Raw genomic sequence first — 24,149 nt, 5'->3', positions numbered from 1 at the left:
TCGCGAGCATCACATTCCTCAGGCTCTCATTGACCGCAACAGAGAAGAGTTCTGTAGTTTCACCCAGAGTAAGATGGCTATTGATGCTTATAGTAGGGAATTTGAGAACCTTGTCCGCTATGCTACAGAAGAGGTGTCCACAGACGCCAAGAAGCAGGCTAGGTCCCGGAAGGGTCTCAACCCCAAGTTGCGTCGTGATCTCCACCTACATCACTGTGATACATTCCAGGCTCTTGTGAACAAGGCCATTAATGCAGAGACAGCTCAACTCACTTATGAGGAGTCTCGTAAGCACACCCGTGATTTGGGTTCCTGCTCCGGTTCTAGTTCGCAGAAGCGTCGGATTTGGGTTCTGAACTCCGCTCTTCCACCCGGTTATACACCGAGGCCTTCTTATGTGGCGCCTCACCCAGCTCAACCGTATGCTCCACCCAGGCCTATCGGTAGACCGCTTGTTAATGCGGGTCCACGTCCTACCTCAGGGACTTGCTTCACATGCGGAGAGCCAAGACACTATGCACGTGACTACTCTCAAACCAACTATGCTCCACCCCAGCCTGAGAAGTCTGTTGGCCATGGTAAGCCATCACGCAAGATGATCAGTGTCAAGTCAGCTCCCACTGAACGTGGATGTGTGCATCACGTCTCAGCTAAAGACGCTCATGATGATCCGAATGTCGTTCTTGGTACACTCCTTGTCAATTGTCACCCAGCATCAGTTCTGTTCGATACTGGAGCATCTCATTCCTTCATTTCCGAAAGCTACGCTAACTTGCACAACATGTCATTTTGTGATATGCCCTCTCCACTAGTCATTCAAACTCCTGGATCCAAATGGCAAACTTCTAGTGTAAGCCATGGTAATGAAATCCTTGTTGACAGACTTGTATTCCTTGCATCACTTATAGCCCTCAAGTCTACAGATATTAACATCATCTTGGGTATGGACTGGATGAAAGCTCATTATGCCAAGATTGATTGTTACACAAGGTCTGTTCAGCTTACACACCCATCTGGCAAGATAGTCACTGTCTCCACTAGAGTTGCAAAGCGCCAACTCTATTCTCTTAATGCCAACCCTCTTCCTGACCTTGAAGATATCCCGGTAGTCCGTGACTTTCCGGATGTCTTTCCCGAGGAACTGCCAGGTATTCCACCTGACAGAGATGTAGAGTTTGTAATAGATCTTATCCCAGGAACCGCCCCAATTTCTAGGAGACCTTACAAGATGGTACCCTTAGAACTAGCTAAGCTTAAGAAACAACTCGATGAATCCTTGCAAAAGGGTTTCATCCGTCCCAGTTCTTCTCCCTGGGCTTGCCCCGTCCTCTTCGTCAAGAAAAAGGATGGTACGGACCGAATGGTTGTAGATTATCGTCCCGTTAATTTGGTCACGATAAAGAACAAGTATCTGCTCCCCAGGATCAACAATCTGTATGATCAGCTCGCTGGATCCTCGGTCTTTTCCAAGATGGATTTGAGGTTAGGCTATCAACAAATCAAGATCAGAAACGGGGACATTCCTAAGACGGCTTTTGTCACTTGTTATGGCCAGTACGAGTACACCATCATGTCCTTCGGTCTAACCAATGCTCCATCTACATTCTCCCGCTTGATGAACTCGATCTTCATGGAGTACTTAGATAAGTTCGTCGTGGTTTACCTCGATGATATCCTTATTTATTCAAAGAACGAGGAAGAGCATGCCGAACATCTTAGACTTGTTTTAGAAAAACTCAGAGAACATCGCCTTTATGGCAAGTTCTCCAAGTGCGAATTTTGGTTGCCAGAAGTGACCTACCTGGGCCACGTGATATCTGGTAAGGGCATTGCTGTCAATCCTGAGAGAGTTCAGGCTGTTCTTGATTGGACTCCGCCTGAAACGGTTAAGCAAGTTAGGAGTTTCCTTGGCCTAGCCAGTTATTGTCGCCGCTTCGTTGAGAACTTCTCCAAAGTGGCCAAACCCCTCACGGAACTTCTCAAGAAAGATAAAAAGTTTGAGTGGTCCCCACAGTGTGAGTACAGTTTTCAGGAACTGAAAAGACGCCTGACTTCTGCTCCAATACTTGTGCCACCGGATTTCACTAAAGACTTTGTTATCTACTGCGACGCCTCACGACAGGGACGAGGTTGCATTCTTATGCAAGATCGCCATGTGATTGCCTATGCATCTCGATAGTTGCATCCACATGAGGAGAATTATCCTACACATGATCTAGAGCTTGCAGCCGTAGTCTATGCAATTAAGACCTGGCAACATTACCTCCTTGGTAAGCGTTGCGAGATTTACACCGATCACCAGAGTCTCAAGTATATCTTCACCCAACCAGATTTGAACCTTAGGCAAAGATGTTGGTTGGAGTTGATCTCAGATTACGAATTAGGGATTACCTACACCCCAGGCAAGGGCAATGTCATGGCTGATGCGCTAAGTTGTAAGTCCTATTGCAACAATCCCATGTTGCAGCAAGGCCAACCACTTCTCTATGAGGAATTATGTAAACTTAACCTTCACATTGCTCCTCACGGATTCCTTTCTACTTTGGTGGCGAAACCTACTCTTGTGGATCATATCATAGAAGCCCAGAAGCATGATACGGGGATTACCCGGATCAAGAGAAACATTGCCAAGGGCATTTCTGGTAGTTTCTCTATAGATGGTCGAGGTGTTGTTTTCTTCGGGAATCGCCTGGTGGTCCCCAAGAAGCAGCATCTTTGACAACTGATCCTTAAGGAGGCGCATGAATCTCCTCTCACGATTCATCCCGGTAGTACTAAGATGTATCAGGACCTACGCCAGAGGTTCTGGTGGACTAGGATGAAGAGAAAAATTGCTCAGTTCATTTCTAACTGTGACGTTTGTCGTCGCGTTAAGGCAGAGCATCAAAGGCCTGGTGGCACCCTTCAGCCTTTAGCTATTCCTGAGTTGAAATGGGATAAAGTTGGTATGGACTTCATCACCGGCTTTCCCAGGACCAAGAGAGGGAATAATGCTATCTTCGTAGTCATTGATTGTCTTTCCAAAGTGGCTCACTTCCTACTTGTTCGAGAGAGTATCACTGCTAGTCAGCTCGCTGATTTATATATTTCTCGAATAGTGTCACTTCATGGTGTCCCACTAGAGATCAATTCAGACCGTGGTAGTCTTTTCACTTCTCATTTCTGGGAGAGTTTCCAAACTGCCATGGGCACCCATCTTTCCTTCAGTACCGCTTTCCACCCTTAGTCAAGTGGTCAGGTGGAAAGGGTCAACCAAATTCTCGAAGACATGCTTATAGCTTGTGTTATCTCATTCGGTACGGATTGGGAGAAGTGTCTTCCCTTCGCCGAGTTTGCTTATAACAACAGCTACCAATCTAGCCTCAAGAAAGCTCCTTTTGAGGTTCTGCATGGACAAAGATGTCGAACACCTTTGTACTGGTCAGAAACCGGTGAAAGACAATTCTTTGGACCAGATATGATTCAGGAGGCAGAAGAGCAAGTTCGCATCATTCGTGAGAATTTGAAAACAGCCCAATCTCGTCAAAAGAGCCAGTATGACCGCCGTCATAAGGAAGAGGGTTATGAAATTGGTGACAAGGCTTACCTTCGGGTTTCTCCTTTGAAGGGTACCCATCGTTTCAGTATCAAGGGCAAGTTGGCTCCTCGTTATATTGGTCCTTTTCTCATCCTCGCTAAACGAGGAGAGGTTGCCTACCAGTAGGAACTACCCCCACATCTTTCTTGAGTTCATGATGTCTTCCACGTCTCTCAACTCAGGCGTTGCTTCTCGGATCCCATCCGCGGAGTGGACCACGAAACGCTTGATCTCCAAGATAACCTCACATATCGACAGTACCCTGTTCGCATTCTTGATCAAGCAGAGTGTGTCACTCGACGTCATAACATCAAGTTTCTCAAGGTTTAGTGGTCTCATCATTCCGAGAGAGAAGGTACTTGGGAGCATGAAGATCGTCTTCGACTTGAGTACCCCACTTTCTTTCCGCCGACTCCTGAATCTCGGGACGAGATTTTTTCGAGTGGGGGCGAGTTGTCACATCCCTAGTTCTAGTATGACCTAGGCTAGCCTTCATGTTTGCATCATGTTTAAATTTCATTTAAATTTGAAATGGGGATTTGTGAAACCCTCAGAATTCATTTCTAGAAATGACCCAGATAAAAATTGCTCCAAAAAGGTCCAAGAAAATGTTCATGTTGCTCTATGAAAATATTGGTCAGAAGTAAAATTAAAACAAATATTTTCAGGAGCTCATAAATATTTATTTTGGCCTTTTGGAATTAATCCAGTAATTATTTGCATTGGATATATATATATGATATATATATAATATGTCCAAAAATTATGCCAGTTGTTGAGGAGCTCTGGAATAATACCACTAGCTCCTACAAAAGTTGGCATAAGAAAATAAAATAGTTAGTATTGTTGTTAAATCAAAACAAATGTCAGAAAATAGAAAAGAAAAGAAATGGAAAAAACCTACCTGGACTTTACCTGGCCTGCTGCCGCTCTGGCCCAGCCCAACTGGCCACCGGACCGTCCCCCACCTCGCGCCAGTAGGCGAGGCGCATGCCCGGCGCGCGCGCGTGCCACGCGAGCTGCCTGCCTGCCTGGCTCCCCCTCGCCGCCTGGATGTTCCGCGCGACGGCACTCGCCGCCCCGGAACCCCTCTCACTCTCATCCTCCCTTCCCTACCTCTTCTGCTTTCTCTCTCGCTTGACCGAACGAGCCGGTCGCTGCCGTTCGCTGCCCCCGCGCTCCCCGCCGTCCCCTCACCCCTCCGTCATGCCCAAAAGCTCCGCCACCTCGTCCGCTACCTCTCCGCCAAGCTGTGCATCGCCGGACGCCCCGTGGAGCCGTCGTTGTCGCCTTCTTCACCTCCGCCCGCCGTCGATCTCCGTCGCCGCTCGCCGCCGTCAGCGCGTCCCCGAGCCCGCTTACCATCCCTGCAGCTCCGCGGTGAGCCATTGAACTGATTCCCCTTGTCCCGTCGCCCCGCACGTCCTCAAGCGCCAGCGCCGCCGTGCCCGAAGCTCCCCGCCGCACAGCCATGTCGCCGCCGTCGTTTCAGGCGCTGTAGCTCGCGGGCGAGCACATCAACGCGCTCAGCGTCCCTCCACGAACCCGTAGCCACCAACGGCTTCCCCTCCCGAGCCCCGTAGCACTGAACACGCGCGTGTCCGAACTCCGGCCGCCGTGGATGACCTCGCCGCGGTCGTCTCCGACCACCCCACGGCCTCCCGCGTGTCCCACTGGATGCGCGCGAGCCTGGGCATCAGGTAGGTGGTCTCCGCCGCGTGTTTGGTCGCGGGAAGGCGATTTCCGACGCTCTCCGCCGCGTCTGGCCTCGCCGGCGTTGAGTCGCCGACGGGTTTGACCCCGCTGACCGGGGTTTGACCTTCCCCTTGTGTCACTGACGTGTGGCCACCCCCCTGACATTCTAGTTAGTATTAGTTTAATTCTAATTAACCTAGGTTAGTCAGCTAGTTAATCGCTGACCAGTGGGCCCGGCGCCCACAAATCCTAATTAGACTAAATAAACCCCCCTGTTAACTAACTATGACACTGACGTGTGGGGTCCACACGTCAGGTTTGACCTGGTCAGCCCCGTTGACTCGCTTACGTCATGCTGACGTAGTGCTGACGCAATATATCATTTTCTGGTTTTAAATTAAATCAGGAAATTCCAGAAAATGATATAAACTTCAAAAATTCATAGAAATTCAACCGTAGCTCAGATTGAAATAATTTATATATGAAAAATTATCAGAAAAATGCAATCTATCCATCTGTACCATTTGCATGCATGACAAACCAACTTATACATGCTGTATATGAGAAAACACACTTATGGCAATTAAAGGGACTTAATTTAGAGTTGCATTTGAACCTTTGGTTCAAATGGACCTCTTCCAAGTTGAATGCTGAATGCATTAGCTCAAAGCACATCACATACTCATCCCATGTTCATGCATCATATTGTTGCATATGCTTGTGTTTGATTTCGACACCATTCCTTCTTGATAGGTCCTGCTCCGGAGACCGATCTAGAGTACCTGTCAGTGGAGCAGTGCCCCCCTGTTGATCTACCACGCAAGCAAACCCCCATGTCCATTCCGATACAATCCTACTATCTCGCTCCTGCTCTCATTTATTGCATTAGGACAACAATGATTCAACTGCTACTTTGTGTTGCGGTAGTTGAACCGATTCCTCTGCATGACCTGCCATTGCCACAGTAACTAGTTGAAACCCACTAGCATGTGTAGGTGTTGATTGAAGCCATTGTTGTGTTCCTACCATGCCATGCCTGCTATTGCTTAGGGTGTGTCAGGTCTGATTCATTGGGAATGAATTGGAGTGCATTGCTCTATGTTCTGATGCGGAGAGTGAAGTGTGTGAACATGAATTGGTAAAGGTAGCGGTAAGAGGCCATGTAGGAGTACATGGTGGGTTGTCTCACTCGAACCATCCTTAAGCACTGAGTTCTATGTATGTTGTCCAATGACTCGATACTACCACACATTGGGTTCCGGTAACTCGACCCCTCTCGACTTATTAACAAACTAGATCTCTGTCCAGGAGTCACAACTAGTTTCTGGTGTTTGTAGGTAGTGTTAGTAGTCTACCAAGTGGCACCCGGCCAGGTGGGCTTGGGACAGACTAGGCACAGTGGCACGGTGTACCAAGTGGCACCCGGATGGTGGGCTTGGGAACCCTGCTCACATCGTTTGGGTCCGTGAGCGACACCCCGGCCGGATCTCCTTGCGGATGGAACCCGAATAGGCGATAAACCTGGATGAGAGACTTGTGTGGTTAGTCAGGTCGTGGCCGACACCCTCACCAGGCTTCCGCTTGAAGGTTGCCGAGGTACATGACATGTACATGGCGGTAAGTGGCGAGAGCGTGTGTGAAGAAGTACACCCCTGCAGGGTTGTCATGATCTATTCGAATAGCCGTGTCCGCGGTTATGGACTTCTTGGATGCTTATGTGGTACATAGACAACTTGAAATGGATACTCTAAAATGCTCAAGACAAGTGTGAGTGCTATGGATGGCCTTCTCGTAGAGGGACGAGGATGAATCCATAGTAGTGTATTGATGTGGTGATTAGTGGACTCGTGTCCGCTGCCTCACCTAAAAGAAGTTTCTCGTTGTCGTAGAACGGGATAGCCACTGAGTCAAAGCTGGCCTGCTGCAACCAAACCCCACATTACCTTCTTGATACAAATGCATGTACAATAGGATCTGATGTAAGTCTTGATGAGTACTTGTGTACTCACGTTTGCTTTAATTATGTTTTGCAGGTGAGATATCTGTCTCACTAGTAGTACCGCTTGGACTTCGACAAGTAGCTTGTTACCTCAGCTATGATCTTGTACCCTTGGGAGGGTCTTGTAGATAGTCAGGATTCTCAGCCTTTTCCTTCTGTAGTTGTCTGTACTCAGACATGTAATGCTTCTGTTGCTTGTATGCTCTGAATGACGGGTCATGTGACCCCTGTTTGTATTAATGTTATGTGGCTCTTCTGGGCCTTTATCTATATGAATTTGTGTTATGTTGTGATGCCATGTTGTACAGCACATACTTACATGTTATGCGTACGTGTGACGTGTATTGCTATGTGTGGGATCCGACAATCTAGTGCTCATGACACATACTACTGCACATACAGCACATACTACTGCTCATGACACTTGACTGGCCGGCATGTGTTTCATTTTGTACCTGTGTCTGTCCCTTCAGGGAAATGTCACGTGGTGACCTCCGGAGTCCTGCCTAGCCTGCTACAGCCCGGGTTCCCCGGAGTCCTGTTAGCCCAGTGCTACAGCCCGGATTCACACGCTGCTGACCGACATGCTCGATGTGAATCATGTATGCCTGTCCCCATAGGTTAGTGCCGCTTTGGGTTCACGACTAGCCATGTCGGCCCGGGTTCTCTATCATATGGATGCTAGCGACACTATCATATACGTGAGCCAAAAGGCGCAAACGGTCCCGGGCCATGGTAAGGCGACACCCGTGGAATACCATGCGTGAGGCCGCAAAGTGATATGAGGTGTTACAGGCTAGATCGGTGTGACTTAGAATCGGGGTCTTGACAAGGTGGAGCATGACGGGCTGAAGAAGCAGATGGAGGAGCTGACGAGGGAGAGGGACGCGGCCAAGGGCGCCTTGGCTAATGCGCAGGTCGCAGTCCTCGAGAAGGTCGATCTACTCTCCACGGCCAACGAGTCCATCAAGGACCTGAAGTTGAAGCTGGTGGGCCTTGAGGGGACGCTCTCGAAGGTGAGGTCCCGGGAGGAGACCCTGACCAAGAATCTGGAGGAGGAGAGGCAGTTGAGGTAGAACGACGCCGCCAGGCACGCGGAGTTTGTGGCGGGCGAGAAGCTCTGGGTCAGCCGCCTCACCGATGTCGCTGGTAGGATCACCACGCAGCTGGCTACCATGGGGATGTCCAGCGTGAGGTACATCCCGGAGCCAAACGTGAGTCCTAATGCCAGGCTGGCTCTGTTCTTCGAGGGTGTTGTTGGGGCCCTTGAGCGGCTCCGCTCCAACAGGGCAGCCTCTCTGGACGAGGAGGCCCGGAGGCTTTGCCGGGGTGCCCTGACCAAGGTCCTCACCAAGACGGCGTACTGGAACTGTCGGGGATATACCCCGCGGTATGACCCGGCTGGAGTTGTAAACCGGCTGGGACTTGGTAAACCGGCGGAGAGTTAAGACAGAGAGTCAAGACAGATGGCTAAGACAGACGGTAAACCGGTAGACAATGTTAAACCGGCACACAATGTTAAACCGGCAGACAATGTTAAACCAGCAGACGTTAAGAAGCCCAGGAAGGGAAGTTAAAATAGTTTAAGTTAAAGTCCGAGTAGGACTCCACATGTAACCCGCCCCTTCAACATATATAAGGAGGGGCAGGGCTCCTCAAAGGGGGGGAAGCAAGAAACAATCTCTAGGGCTAGACACAACTAGAGGAGAGCCAGTTTACGGCGACTCCCTCGTGATGATAATGAGATGTAGCCTCAAATAGCATGTAGGGTTGTTACCGGATGATGTTTCCCGGGGCCCGAAGCTGTCTAAACCCTTGTCTTGTGTTGCCTCTCTCGATTCCGCTCAACCCTTCTCAAGCTACCACATAGATGCGTTGGCCTCGCGACTAAGTCCTCACACTAAGGACATCTGATGAGACAATTCCACGACAGGAACCCTGACCTCGACTTCGAAGCTTCACTGGATAGCTTGTCGGACGACGTGGACCCACGCCGCTCGAGGAGCGCATCGAGCCCGTCATCAGCCGCATCGACGGAGTCCGAAGGAAAGAAGGCCAGCGCCGGGACTAGGCACCCCGTTTCTTATCGCCGCTGCAGGTTCATGACCAAGAAATTTTTTATCTTTAGTTAGAACCGCGGCAATAATTGATGCAATATAACTCTGCAGTGCTTTTGAAACGATGTATGTTATTTTCCCGTTTGATCTCCCTTTGTATGTCCACCCTACGTTAATCGGGTAGGCTTGCTGGTGCAAAAACCCAGGCGGCGCCTTGAGGACAGATCCTCAATGGCCTGCCGGGTATGCTTGCTGCCGGGTAAACCACCTCAATGCTCTTAACGCGACCGCTCGAGCTGTCGAGCGGACTCGAGACAGAACGAGAGTGTTGCCAATCGCAGAAGATCACCCTGCAATTCTCGACGCAGTCACTCGAACTGTTGAGCAGACTTGAAACAGAACGAGGGCGCTGCCAATAGTGGCAGGGCCCCGTTGCGTGCAGGTTTTCCATACACAGGGCAAGATCGTCGAGGACGATAAATTTATATATAAAAAGGAATTACTCAAAGTTTCGCATGACTTAGCTTTTTTGCCGCTGCGTGAGAGTTCACTGCGTTCACGGATGATGCCACTTGTTTGGTCGTCTTCTTCCTTGGAGTGACGACCACGATGAAGCCGCTGCTTCAACCAAACCAGATTTCCACGGCTACGCACCCCCTACCTGGCGCGCCCGAGATGTCGGTGGGAAACGACACCTATGGGGTCACTGGGATCCCTTCTACGGTTGGCGGGCGCGGGGTTGTGCAAAGAGCGGGTCTGGTGGTCAGCACGCAAATCGTTTACCCAGGTTCGGGCTGCGGAGATGAGTAAAACCCTAGTCCTGCTTTGGTGTATATTTGAGTGTTCTTGTGTTCATGAACTAGCTGCGGTGTCTCTCCAGTCCCAAAGATCCGAATCCCTCTCCAGTACGCCTCGGGCCTCCTTTTATAGAAAAAAGTGGTCGCTGGAGTGGCACACAGGAGGTGGAAAGGTATACAGTGCCTGAGTCTATCCTCTGGCATCGTCGGACAAACGCATTTAATGCACTGCCGACGTGCCCCTCTTGCTTTTTTGGGGACGGCAAAGAAGCTCGTCCCAGCTGTCATCGCCTCGCATGACTCCGACGCGCGTCCAAGCTGACAAGGCGTTGTAGCGCCACGTTGGCTGGTTGCTGGACTGGCGCGGTGGTGGAGCCTTCACGAAGATCTGCATGCCCCATGTAGGTGCTTGCTGAGTTGGTGTGGAGGCCATGTGCTGCCACGCAGATGCCTACCCAGCTGGTCGAGCTAGCAGCTGCATGGGAGTGGCGGTGGAGTCTTGACAGACGAGGGCCTGGCTACGGCCCAGCACGCGTCCTCAGCAAGGGTCTTGCCGAGGGCCAGACAAGGGTGTTGCTGCGGCACCGTGGTCGTCCCCGGCAAGGATCTTGCCGGGGGTCTCGTGGATTTCCTTGGCAAGGATCTCACCAAGGATCGCCGTCTTCTGGGTCTCATATGATCATGTGTATTTATGATCTCTACAAAGATCTGCATGCCACCACGGAGGTGCCTCCCGAGCCTTGGTTCCAATGTAGCTGATGGTGTTGGGAACCCTTCGGCTCAAGGGTGGGGCGCTCTCCTAGTGTCAGGCAAGTTGCCCCGACAAGGATCTTGCCGGGGCTGCGGAAGCCACCCCGGCAAGAGTCTTGCCGGGGGTGTCCACTTCGCCCTCTTGCTCTCTTTGTGTCCTTGGTCTTGGCGTTGCTCTGGCTGTCTTGCGCTCCGGCATCCCTTCTCTGCCCTGCTTAGTGCGGCCGTGGGCACGGCTCTGACTGCCCGTGCACAAGTAAAGGGGTGCAAAGGAGAGCCCCTACTTTTGTACACCGACAACGATGAAGCTTGGTTCCGACACGTAGATTGCACTGGAGTCGATCTGAATTCCCATTGCACCACAACGACTGCCAACAGGGACCTATATGGGCCACCAATGTCAATGCTAAATCTGGCATATCTTGAGGTAGGGGTCCTAAACTATACGTTTTGGAGTGATGTAACATGTACATGGGATTTTAACTAGGTTCGGGCTCTCTAGAGAGATATACCCTACATCCTGCTCTTGATTGTATTGGTATGTGTGATAGTACATAGTACAAGTATGTACCACGAGATTGTTGATGTAAGTTGTAATGTAATCATCTATTGACTTGTACGGCCTCTGTTTATATAATGTACCAAAGGCCTGGGATAACAGGAGTCCTCATCTTGTACGCTAAGTTTTATGGAGTCTTCCTTAATTAGCGAACCACCATGGGGTCCTCGGCCCGACCCACCTGATCGGGAGACGACGTGGTGAGTACCGCCTAGTTCAGGACACCGTCAGGAAGGTTCCTTGCTCGGTCCTCACCACATGCATAAAAATTTGAGAATTTTCACTATTTAAATACAGATATCCACTTTTCGCTGCTGGGCCTGCCCAGTTTGCGTTTTCTACAAGGTCCCGTGAAACTAAACCACACCATGGTTGTTGCACGGGCAATGACTGCCAGACGGGTTTAGCTCCTCACTTACGGAGCTTAGGCCATAATCTTGGTCCATAAATGGACGAGGGCAAGCAAAACAAGTATTGGACATGTTTTTGTAAAGATTTAGCCCATTTAACAAGCGGTATTCAGAAGAAGAAAAATCTTGAGCTAGGAGGCAGTAGCCCCGGATGGCCCTGCCAAAGCTCTGTCATTGTAGCTAGCTCACAATCTAATGGGGCAACGATGGTGTTTCGACTTGACGCTTGCACCATTGACGGTATGTCTTGCGGTTGAGGATATGGGGAAGGTAGCTAGAGCTATAACAAAGTTTATATAGAGAGTAAGGAATCACAATGTGCTCTATAGATGTATATGAAATCGAAAAGAAAACCATAACATGTGAACACTGGTGAGTATAAAATTAACCAGTACAAGAAAAAGGTAGTGCAAATTTAGAAGGATGTACAAGTGCTGCGTCGCATCCAAAGTTGTTATGCAACGACATATGTATACATTTTAGGATGTAAAACGAACTAAAAATCAAAAAAGGATGTAAAACCAGCCAACGAAGGAAGAGCATCTACAAGTACACGCTGGCGTTAGAAACTGATTCAAAGAGAGCTGTTTCCCGCTAGCCCATTTTTGGCACCTCGCTAAACCTTCCACCGGCCCGAGCGCAGCCACGTCGCTGGAACAGGATCAGGAGAACCTACAAATATCTGTCCATTCCCCATTGACCCATCAACCCTTTCTCGCTCCTCTCTTGCTAGCTTCTCTTCTCAGGCCAGCCGGTGCAAGAGCAACCAAATAACCAGAGCAACAATGGCGGCGATGACGGTGCGCGAGGTGCTGTACATGTACAGCATCGCACGGCAGGCATATGACCGGTTCTTGTCCGTGTGCGGCAGCCCGGAGAAAGCCCAGAACGCAGTGGCGCTGCTGGTGTGGCTGGACCAGGGCACCATCTCTGCCATACACCACGTCCCAGCCATGGCGCCCGACGCCGTCGCCATCGTCGCAGAAGAGGCGAATGCCGTCCTCGAGTGCCTCCGCCAACAGGAGCCCGCGCTCCCGCCCATCCCGCTCATCTCTGCGCTCTGCATGCAAGGCGGTGTCCGCATCGAGCCGGGCTTCTTCGCCTTCCACAAGGACCTCGTCGTCCGCAAGTTCGTATTCGACGGTGCCGGGAAGTTCGTATTCGACGACCGCCTGCACGCCCTGCTCCGGAGGTCCGAGACTGGGCTGATTGTCAACCCGCCGGAGCTCATGGCGCCCTATACCTCCCAGCCTGTGGCCGTGCCGGAGGACTGCCGCTCCATGTTCATCACCTTCTCCAAGGGAAATGCCCTCCACCGCGAGGAGATTGTTGATGTGGCTCCTTGCCCTAGCTAGCCCTTTCGTCTACCTCTCCTTCTGGACTTCTCTTCTTGGCACGCACCGAACAAGAAACGAGGAGGAAGGAGGAAGAAGAGACACAATTTTTGCCGGTGCACAAACACCACCGCCGCACGAACGGCGTATTTTTTCTTGAGCACGAACTCAATACAACAGCAGTACATAGGGGGGGCTTTATACACGAGCGCAACGACGCCTCGCACCCACTCTCCCACTCGCGCACGATCAGCACGCACCAGCCCACGCCCAAGACGCGCTGACGCGCTCTACCCGGGCCGGCTCCAACAGAACGCCGCGAGCACCCCGCAACTGCTGCCAACAAACTCACACACGCACGCACACAACCTGTACCCTAGTCGGACCATGCTCGGACAATGGTCAGACTATGCCTGTACAATGGCCAGACACACACACACCACGGTCCCGGTGCGGCTCGGACCGCACGCCTCGCGCACAGCTCGCACACGCACGTGCTCTGGTCACGGCCGTGGCTTATTCTCCTGACATTCAACCCCTAAGCCGCGGCTGAGAGGAGTGATGGCCCATCGTCGTCACCGACCTCCACCACGGGAGCATGCTCCGCCGCTGCCGCCCTCTGAGGCTTCATGCAATCGCGCTTGAAGTGGCCGCGTTGCCCGCAGTTGTAGCATCGCCCTCGCCGCTTGTTCCCGCCGCCCGATGCCGTGCTCGCCGTGCCCTCGTCGTCGTGGTCGTTGAAGCCGCCGCCGCCCTGTCTGCGCTGCCGCGCCGCCCATTGTGCCGCCGTGTACAGCAGCTCCTCGCCATCGCGCCTGCCGCCGCCTGCCCGCGACGCCGGGTCCGTTCATCGAACGCCTTGAGCCGCCCCAAGGCCTCCTCGAACGCCATGTCATCCACGTCACAGAATTGCTCTATTCCGGCGACAGCGGGGTACAGGCGGTCAGGGACCGAGTCCAGCAGCTTTTTCACAAGTGCGGCGTCGTCGAGCACCTCCCCAGGCCTGCATATCATGCCGTCATGGCGCCGAGCTTCCCAGCGAAGCTGTCCAAGTCCTCGCCGTCCGCCATCCGCAGCCGATCAAACTCGCCGCGGAGCGACGCGAGCCGGGCCGCCCGCACCTGGTCGGCGCCGACGAAGCGCACCTTGAGGGAGTCCCATACCTCCTTCGCGGTGGTCTTCGTCGACACCGGCAGCAGCACCTCCTCCGACAGCGCTCCGAGCAGCAACGCCCTCGCCGTCTTACTCTTGCCGGCGTCCACCGCCGTCCCATCCGCCGGAGCCACCGCACACCACAGCCCCTGGGCATCAAGGAGCGCCTCTACCTTGATCGCCCAGGAGATGTAGTTCGTCGTCGCCAATGGCGGGACCGGCAGCGAGAAACTGCCACCACCGCCACCGTGCGGAACAAGCGCCATGGCCGCCGGTGACCTCTCGAACCGAAGCTCTGATGCCAATTGTTGGTGTGGCTCCTTGCCCTAGCTAGCCCTCTCGTCTACCTCTCCTTCTCGACTTCTCTCCTTGGCACGCACCCAAGAAGAAACAAGGAGGAAGGAGGAAGAAGAGACACAATTTTTTCCGGTGCACGAACACCACCGCCGCACGAACGGCGTATTTTCTCTTCAGCACGAACTCAATACAACAGCAGTACATGGGGGGGGGGGGGCTTTATACACGAGCGCAACGACGCCTCGCGCCCACTCTCCCACTCGCGCACGATCAGCACGCACCAGCCCACGCCCAAGACGCGCGCTGACGCGCTCTACCCGGGCCGGCTCCAACAGAACGCCGCGAGCACCCCGCAACTGCTGCCAACAAACTCACACACGCACGCACACAACCTGTACCCTAGTCGGACCATGCTCGGACAATGGTCAGACTATGCCTGTACAATGCCCAGACACACACACGCCACGGTCCCGGTGCGGCTCGGACCGCACGCCTCGCGCCCAGCTCGCACACGCACGTGCTCTGGTCACGGCCGTGGCTTATTCTCCTGACATTCAACCCCTAAGCCGCGGCTCAGAGGAGTGCTGGCCCATCGTCGTCACCGACCTCCGCCACGAGAGCATGCTCCGCCGCTGCCGCCCTCCGAGGCTTCATGCAATCGCGCTTGAAGTGGCCGCGTTGCCCGCAGTTGTAGCGTCGCCCTCGCCGCTTGTTCCCGCCGCCCGATGCCGTGCTCGCCGTGCCGTCGTCGTCATGGTCGTTGAAGCCACCGCCGCCCTATCTGCGCTGCCGCGCCGCCCATTGTGCCGCCGTGTACAGCAGCTCCTCGCCATCGCGCCTGCCGCCGTCCTGCCCGCGACGCCGGGTCTGTTCATCGAACTCCTTGAGCCGCCCCAAGGCCTCCTCGAACGCCATGTCATCCACGTCACAAAATTGCTCTATTCCGGCGACAGCAGGGTACAGGCGGTCAGGGACCGAGTCCAGCAGCTTTTTCACGAGTGCGGCGTCGTCGAGCACCTCCCCCAGGCCTGCATATCGTGCCGTCATGGCGCCGAGCTTCCCAGCGAAGCTGTCCAAGTCCTCGCCATCCGCCATCCGCAACCGATCAAACTCGCCACGGAGCGACGCGAGCCGGGCCGCCCGCACCCGGTCAGCGCCGACGAAGCGCACCTTGAGGGAGTCCCATACCTCCTTCGCGGTGGTCTTCGTCGACACCGGCAGCAGCACCTCCTCCGACAGCGCTCCGAGCAGCAACGCCCTAGCCGTCTTACTCTTGCCGGCGTCCACCGCCGTGCCATCCGCCGGAGCCACCGCACACCACAGCCCCTGGGCATCAAGGAGCGCCTCTACCTTGATCGCCCAGGAGATGTAGTTCGTCGTCGTCAATGGCGGGACCGGCAGCGAGAAACTGCCACCACCGAGGCCGTGTGGAACAAGCGTCATGGCCGCCGGCGACCTCTCGAACCGAAGCTCTGATGCCAATTGTTGGTGTGGCTCCTTGCCCTAGCTAGCCCTCTTGTCTACCTCTCCTTCTGGACTTCTCTCCTTGGCACGCACCGAAGAAGAAACAAGGAGGAAGGAGGAAGAAGAGACACAATTTTTTTCGGTGCACGAACACCACCGCCGCATGAACGGCGTATTTTCTCTTGAGCACGAAATCAATACAACAGCAGTACATGGGGGGGGGGGGGGGCTTTATACACGAGCGCAACGACGCCTCGCGCCCACTCTCCCACTCGCGCACGATCAGCACGCACCAGCCCACGCCCAAGACGCGCGCTGACGCGCTCTACCCGGGCCGGCTCCAACAGAACGCCGCGAGCACCCCACAACTGCTGCCAACAAACTCACACACACACGCACACAACCTGTACCCTAGTCGGACCATGCTCGGACAATGGTCAGACTATGCCTGTACAATGCCCAGACACACACACGCCACGGTCACGGTGTGGCTCGGACCGCACGCCTCGCGCCCAGCTCGCACACGCACGCGCTCGGGTCACGGCCGTGGCTTATTCTCCTGACAGAGATCTTCGAGTACTTCAGGGAGTAAGTGTGCACTGAGATGACATACACTACTCGATCTATTGATTAACTTTATTTATACACATGGATCAACTAGGATCTGCACGCATGATCCATGATGATTGGAACTGGATCATGTCTTATGGTTTGCATGCATGGGTGCAGGAAGTGGGGTGACTCTGTGGTAAGGGTGCTGATGGAGAAGACCAAGGGAGGCCACATGCCCATGTATGGCCGGATCATCTTCAAGACAGAGGCAATCGTGAAGCTCGTGCTCAATGGCGAGAGGCTCGTCAAGATCTCCATCGGACAACGTGAGATTTGGCTCCGCAAGTACGTCCCCAGGCCAACCAACGCTGCCGCCTGATCCATGATTCCATCCATCATCGTCTCGTCTATGCTTGTCTATGCTCCTGTGCTAGCTAGCCAGATCGGTCATTTCAAAATGGATTTTGTAATGAAATTAAGGGGAAGAAACTAGATGGATTGCTTGAGATTTGAAGGAAAAGTTTTTACCTCTTAATTAATTTTGTAGTAAAGTACTAAATTCGACGACATCATCATCTAGGTCGGCATACTTCGCATCTGCTCCCAAAATCTTGGCGCAAAAATATTCTTTGTTTCGGTTTTTTAACTACACATGTCAGACCAAACAAAAATCTCAACCGCTACATAACGGTCACCATGTCGCAACGTAGATCCTTCCGCCTCCTGCCCCGTTCTGTTATTCGGAGATGAGCACCTACATTCGCTATCCACCAAACGTCCCCCCCCCCCCCCCTCCTATGATTCTCCCCGTCCGTCTCAACTTTACTTTAACCCTCTGTCTATATATTTATTATTATTTCTTTCCTTTTCTCGGTGCGTGACACCTCATAGAGAGCCACGTACCATTACCACTCCATGGAGAGAAACATGCCTAATTATAAGCTTGATGCTCAATTGTGCCATGGAAGAAACCACTGACATTGTTTGAATATCCTTTCATTTCTTTCCAAATCGTTGGTGCGCGGAAGTTGTAGGTTTTGATTTCATAGTGCGTATATACGCGCAGCCTTGATTTTACTTCTTACTTTTTTATTGTTGGGTTAGGCCACATAAGGACATAACCCACATGCATTGTCTTATTTCTATACCTGCATGTGCTCTGTCTTACGCTCTATACTCACATACATCTTTTCCCAAAAGTTGCGCCCAATTTATTTTTGACCCTGATAAGTGCCACCCGTATGGAACGAACACATGGCAACTCCGATCGTTTTTTATGGCGAGTTTAGTGACGGGAGGATGTCAACTTTAGTTGTCAAGCATGGCATCTTCTTTTCGGATGGCAAGTTTCTTTTTTTCTGGGGGGGGGGGGGGGGGGGGGGTTGTTCTTTCTTTTCGAATGGTAACTTCAGTTATAAAAAACATCAAGGCCGGAGTCCTTCGTGCCACACGTGTGGCACTTATCATTTGGGTTTGTTTTTACAATGTCGTTTAGTTATTTGTGCTTGAGGCAATTTAAGAGAAATAAAGAGTTGCATGATACTGAACAAAAAGCTTAGTGCTTCTTACATTTGATGGTATTATTGTCTTACTGGAGAAACCATGTGAGATCATTGCCTAGCATTCCAGCTTGGTATCATAGGCACCGATAGAAAAGCAAATAATCATGACGATATCCAAGGTAATGATCATGTATATAGGCATCACGTTTAAGATTAGTAGACCGAAACGATTCTGCATTTACTATTATTACTCCACACATCGACCGCTATCCAGCATGCATCTATTGTGTTACGTTCATGGAAAAATGGAGTAATGTGATAACCCACAAATATAGGGGATCGTTTGTAGCCTTCTTCGATAAATAAGAGTGTCGAACCCAACGAGGAGCTAAAGGTAGAACAAATATTCCCTCAAGTTCTATCGACCGCCGATACAACTCTACACACACTTGACGTTTGCTTTAATGGAAACAAGTATGAAACTATTAGCGTGCTCCTGTGCTTCCGATGAGCCTTGTCACCTCTTGCTGAGGCGCTGCCGCTGTGACAAAGATGGATCGGCCGGGTATAACAGGGGATTTTTATATGTATAAGGAAGTTCTGGTCAAGTTTATTAGGTTTGATCACGTTGGGATATGCATTGCCGATCTTGAATTGAAAAGGGATTCCAACATGGTGAGTCAGAAAAAAAAGATTCCAACGTGTTTGCCGATCTTGACGTTTGCTTTACCGGAAACAAGTATGAAACTATTTTGCAAGAATAAAACTACGAGTACTATGCAAGAATAAAACTACAAATAAATTGCAAGGTAATAAAAGTGGATTGCTTTTGTCAACAATAAAGTCATTTGTCCCTAGGCAATGGATAGCAAGTACCGGTAATCATTCTTGCAATATAATATGAGGGAGAGGCATGAGCTAACATACTTTCTCTACTTGGATCATATGCACTTATGATTGGACCCATAGAAAGCATCCGCAACTACTAAAGATCATTAAGGTCGTGAAAACCAACCATAGCATTAAGTATCAAGTCCTCTTTACTCCCATACGCCATAACCCATTTATCCGCATTTAGGCTGCTGTCAACCCTGCAACACTGACAATAAGCAAACCAAGATATACAATCATACCAACCAAGATCACGATTAACCCACAAGACAAAACGGATCTACTCAAACATCATAGGATAACCATAGATCATTGGAAAATAATATATGGAGTTGAGCACCATGTTTAAGTAAAGATTACAGCGGGGGGAAGGGGTGTTACACCGCTGCATAGAGGGGGAGAAAGTTGGTGTTGACGGTGAAAAGATTGTTAATGTAGATCACCGTCACGATCCTAGCCCCGGCGGCACTTCGGCGCCACCGGGAGAGAGGGAAAAGAGCCCCCTGCTTCTTCTTCTACCTTGCCCTTCCCCCTAGATGGGAGGAGAGTTCCCCCTCTGGTCCACGGCCTCCATGGCGGCGGAGGGGCGGGATCCCCTCCGAGAATGGATCTCCCACTCCGTTCTCTTCTGCTTCGTGTTCCCCAGATATGGCCGAAAACCGTTTCTTATATTCCGAGAGATCCGTAACTCCGATTGCGCTCATATTTTAATCCGATTTTTTTCTGGATATAAGCTTCCTTGCGCCCGAAGTAGAGCCCCAACCGACGTTCGAGGAGGGCACAACCCACCACCACGCGCCAAGGGCCTGGGGCGCGCTCTGGTGTCTTGTGGGCTGTGTGGGCCTCCGTTTGCGGTGATTCCATCTCCCAAAAATCACATATAGTCCAAAATAATTCTCCGTAAAAATTTATTGCATTTGGACTTCCTTTGATATGGATTTTCTGCGAGACAGAAACATGCAAAAAAACAGGAACTGGCACTGGACACTGGATCAAGAGGTTAGTCCAATAAATCATATAAAAAGTTGCCAAAAATATGTGAAAATTGTATAATATTGGCATGAAACGATCAAAAATTATAGATATGATGGAGATGTATCTACATCCCCAAGCTTAATTCATGCTCGTCCTCGAGTAGGTAAATGATAAAAAAGATAATATTTGATGTGGAATGCTACCTAGCATAAATTTGATCATATATCTAATCATGGCATGAATATTAAGACATAAATGATTCAAAGCAATAGTCTATAATTTTACATAAAGACATTAATACTCAGGCATCCCAACAAACAATCATGTCTTTCAAAATATCAATGCTAAAGAAAGCTATCCCTACAAAATCATATAGTATTGTCATGCTCTGTCTTCTTAACACAAAGTATTTATCATACACAACCTCGATGACAAGCCGAGCAATTGGTTCATACTTTTTAACACGCTTCAGCTTTTTCAACCCTCACCCGATACATGAGCACAAGCCATGGATATAGCACTACGGGTGGAATAGAGTATGATGACAGGGGAAAATATAGAGAAAACAAAAAAGTAAGAAAGTCTCACATTAACGCGGCTAACCAACGGGCTATGGAGATGCTTATCAATCGATATCAATGCAAGGAGTAGCTATTGCAATGCAACGAATGCACTAAGAGCTATAAGTGTATGAAAGCTCAATATGAAAACTAAGTGGGTATGCATCCAATCCTATAATGAAAAACTAGAAGGATGACCCGCACATTTGCGTGGCTAGACGTCAATATTTTAATATATTTCGACGGTTTTTCAATGCTTTTTTAATATATTTCGGCCGTTTTTTATTGTCTATCTTCTTTCCACTACACAAGTTTTTATATTACGAAATATAGCTTAAATATGTTTGGATAAATTATTAAACATTGCAAAATATATTTCTGTAAAGTTTAAATATTTGATGGTAAGTATTTGATTTTATACATTTTTTTACTAAATTGTCATATATCACATAGCCATTATCCATACTATTTCCCAATTTAAAAGAATGTAAACACTGAATGGTAGGAAAGTTTCTACAATTTCTCACATTGGGCTCGCCAAAGCTCGTCATTTGTGTTGGTGTTCAGTTATTTCTCATGTAATTGTATTTCAAAAAAAGTACGATGATTTATTATATATTTGACATGATTAGTTCTTTTTGGATTAAACATTCTCTATCATTTAGTCCTAACAATTATATTTGGTATTCTTTTCTCCAAAAGTATTTCCCCACTTGGCCAAATATTATTGAATTATATAAAGACGATATTAGCCCAACACATGTGCCACTGGTAAACATATAAGGATTGGGAATTCTGCGTTTAATTGTATTGTTTTGAAAATACACCCATTCTTTACAAAGATCGACATCCTGCAATGAAAAGCCATATAATTTCATAGTAATATTATTATTTCTCTCTTTTACTACTGGCGTTGGGTAGGGTGTGCATGTGTGCATTCATAGGGGTGAGTGTATGCGCATATATATGAGCGCTTGCGTTTGTAATGTGTTAAAAAAGATGCGGTTGATCTAGATTTTTTTTATGGACCATGTTAAAAAGCAATATAATTCAAATCTCAGTCTGTCGAAGATGCTCATGCGTGCGTTTAATTGTATATGAGCTCATTCAACTGACTGAGCCGGCATATCATTTTGAGATTTTACAAAGTCATTGTAGGCACCTTATAATTGACAGGGGCAGATATCGCTCCTGCTTGTACATAGCCTTGTTCGATGCAAAACAAATAAATGTACATATGCTTGTAGTATATATTTTCCTTGTAGGCAGGTTTGTGTGTTCATGTTCCTCTTTTCCAAAAACCTTCTTCTAAGTTTCCTTTTTAATGTACACGGTTTGACTCGTCAGCTATTTCAGAAGAAAAAAATTTGACTCAGCCAACGTGTTTTTTCTTGCGAGTTTTTTTTTTTTGACTCAGCTAACGTGTTGTGTGTGCATGTGTTTTTATTCTGGATAGACCTTTCCTAAAGTTGGCTTTTCTAATATGCATGTATCCCTGTCGTGCACGTCATGGACTCTCTACGTGCCTTTTATTCCGAACAGATATTCTGTAGTTTGCTTTTTCTAACTTATTAAATAATCTGTTCGCTAAAAAAATCTTAAATAATCTATACGTGTATAGGCTCGGCTCCCTATAAAAGTCTACCCACATACGTGTAATTACCCGAATACTGATTGACTCCGGGAAATCGTGGGAAGATATGACACACGTGTTGACTTCCATCTATCGTGGTCACGTTACATTGGGTTTGTACTTGTTTCTAAAGAAACTATATGATGCACGCGTTGCTGGCCGCTGGCTATTGCTTCGTTCAATTAATCTGACCCATTTAATTATTACTAGTCGTCAACCCGTGCGTTCACACGGACTAGCCCTTGTTGGATAGATGTATGTAAGTTGCACTGCTATTAATACCAATGGAGGAATAGTAGGAAATTAGGAGTTGATTGTTACTAATAACATGTAACAACATATATTGGTTACAGTGTGGCAGAAAGGATATATTTGTTCCTTATATTGATTAAATCTTGTGTGCTTGCCAAATCCACTATCCAATACCTAGTGACAGTTCTATTTTATGATACTATGTGGAAAACGTCTTCCCAAGCTCTGTGCTGTTTGGGAACTCAGCAAGGCTCTTACAACCTTGACTATATTTGAGTCTTTCGGATACTTTGAGATCCATACTAAAGATTTGTGTTTATGGGATAAGGTAAATATAGTAGGACGGAGGACTCATGGCGATGCCCGCAAAAGAATTTACTATCTCAGCTCAAGAAAAGAATGAATGTGCACTTCGTTTCAGGAATATGTATATTTGGCTAGCTTGAGGAGATTACAGAAACTTCATATTTATAATAACAATGGTATGTGTCTATTTTTTTTCATAAACTGAGACATAAGACGATCCAAAAATATATATTGTTTTGAAAGATAACCTTTCAGAACATTATAGTTTGCAATGTAGTGTTTAAATTCATATATTTCTTCTATTAATTTCCAATTGGTGTATTAGTATTTGCGATATTCAATGGTTAGTAGCATTATTACTTATAGTGGTGTTGTTATTGGATAACTTAACATGTGAGCATCATTACTATTTAAATATATATTCTTTTTGAAATAAAATCAATATCTCTAGCAACCAAGCACAAACCCTAAATTACTGCACGTAATGTAAGAATATGTATTAATTAGGGCTAGAGGATACAGGTATGAACACTCTTGAAAATGGTCCAAGCAGGACATTATCACAATGATATAATAATAAAAGTTCTAAAAAATTATATAAACATGAACTGTTGACATCTCACTATATTCCATGCAATTATTCTTCCGCTACTCTCTGGGACGATAGAATCATGTTACTTAGCTCTTATCGAAGATAATAACTATTATTCTGGAAATAATTTTGTCTGAAATGTCAAGTTTATGATGACACTACACACATCAACATTTTTTGCACCCTGTTATGGGTAGACAAAGGGCCAAGATCAAACAAATATGAAGCAACAATTTAACAATCTCTGTTAGAGAATGAACAAAATTCTAGATACAATATGGTCAACTATGGCAGGAGCATCACTGTTAACCATCTCAAATATGGGAGGAGATTCTCAAAGGAAGATATGGCATAAAGGTAAATGGAAACCTTACCTCTTGCAAAATTGGGAAGATAGTCAGAAGACAAACTCAGCAAATCGATTTGTTTGTTTAATCAAAAGTATAGGAAATATGAAGAGATAAATTGTTCAGCTTAGATCTCAAAATTTCATATAGAGTACTCCCTCCGTTTGTAAACATAAGTCTTTGTAGAGATTTCACTATGGACCACATACAGATGTATCTAGATGCATTTTAGAGTATAGATTCACTCATTTTGTTTCGTATGTGGTCCATATATAGTGGAATCTCTCCAAAGACTTATATTTATGAACGGAGGAAGTACATTATAATAGAGGATATAATGTGTGTATGTGTTATATACTCCCTCCGTTTCAAAATATATGTCTTTTAAGTGATTTCAATATGAACTATATACGGACTCGTATGTAGTAGATATTGAAATCTCTAAAAA

The 24,149-nt window shown here is 48.6% G+C and overlaps 2 protein-coding genes and 1 pseudogene across 2 annotated transcripts; 1 reads left to right on the top strand and 2 right to left on the bottom strand.

Annotated features, from left to right (window-relative positions):
* The first annotated feature begins 12,638 nt into the window (after nucleotides 1-12,638).
* Nucleotides 12,639-17,022, top strand: LOC147981836 (uncharacterized). Its single transcript, XM_087517225.1, has 3 exons — nucleotides 12,639-13,178; nucleotides 16,669-16,679; nucleotides 16,821-17,022. Exons 1-3 carry the CDS (start codon nucleotides 12,639-12,641, stop codon nucleotides 17,020-17,022), a joined length of 753 nt encoding a protein of 250 aa, XP_087373351.1.
* Nucleotides 13,717-14,596, bottom strand: LOC147981838 (uncharacterized; annotated as a pseudogene).
* LOC147981837 (uncharacterized) lies at nucleotides 15,403-16,103 on the bottom strand. The gene has a single exon (XM_087517224.1). The coding sequence runs from the start codon at nucleotides 16,068-16,070 to the stop codon at nucleotides 15,405-15,407; it is 666 nt and encodes a 221-aa protein (XP_087373350.1). The 5' UTR covers nucleotides 16,071-16,103; the 3' UTR covers nucleotides 15,403-15,404.
* Nucleotides 17,023-24,149: the final 7,127 nt, after the last annotated feature.

The sequence above is a fragment of the Triticum urartu genome, chromosome 3A (assembly GCF_056163025.1).
Source record: "Triticum urartu cultivar PI428250 chromosome 3A, HENAU_Tu73, whole genome shotgun sequence".
NCBI classification, from domain to species: Eukaryota; Viridiplantae; Streptophyta; class Magnoliopsida; order Poales; family Poaceae; genus Triticum; species Triticum urartu.
This window is presented reverse-complemented; position numbering and strand designations above follow the sequence as displayed.

Bases quoted from the DNA above. Each gene is read 5' to 3' on its own strand.
- LOC147981836 (XM_087517225.1), top strand. From the start codon at position 12,639: ATGACGGTGCGCGAGGTGCTGTACATGTACAGCATCGCACGGCAGGCA.
- LOC147981837 (XM_087517224.1), bottom strand. From the start codon at position 16,070: ATGACGCTTGTTCCACACGGCCTCGGTGGTGGCAGTTTCTCGCTGCCG.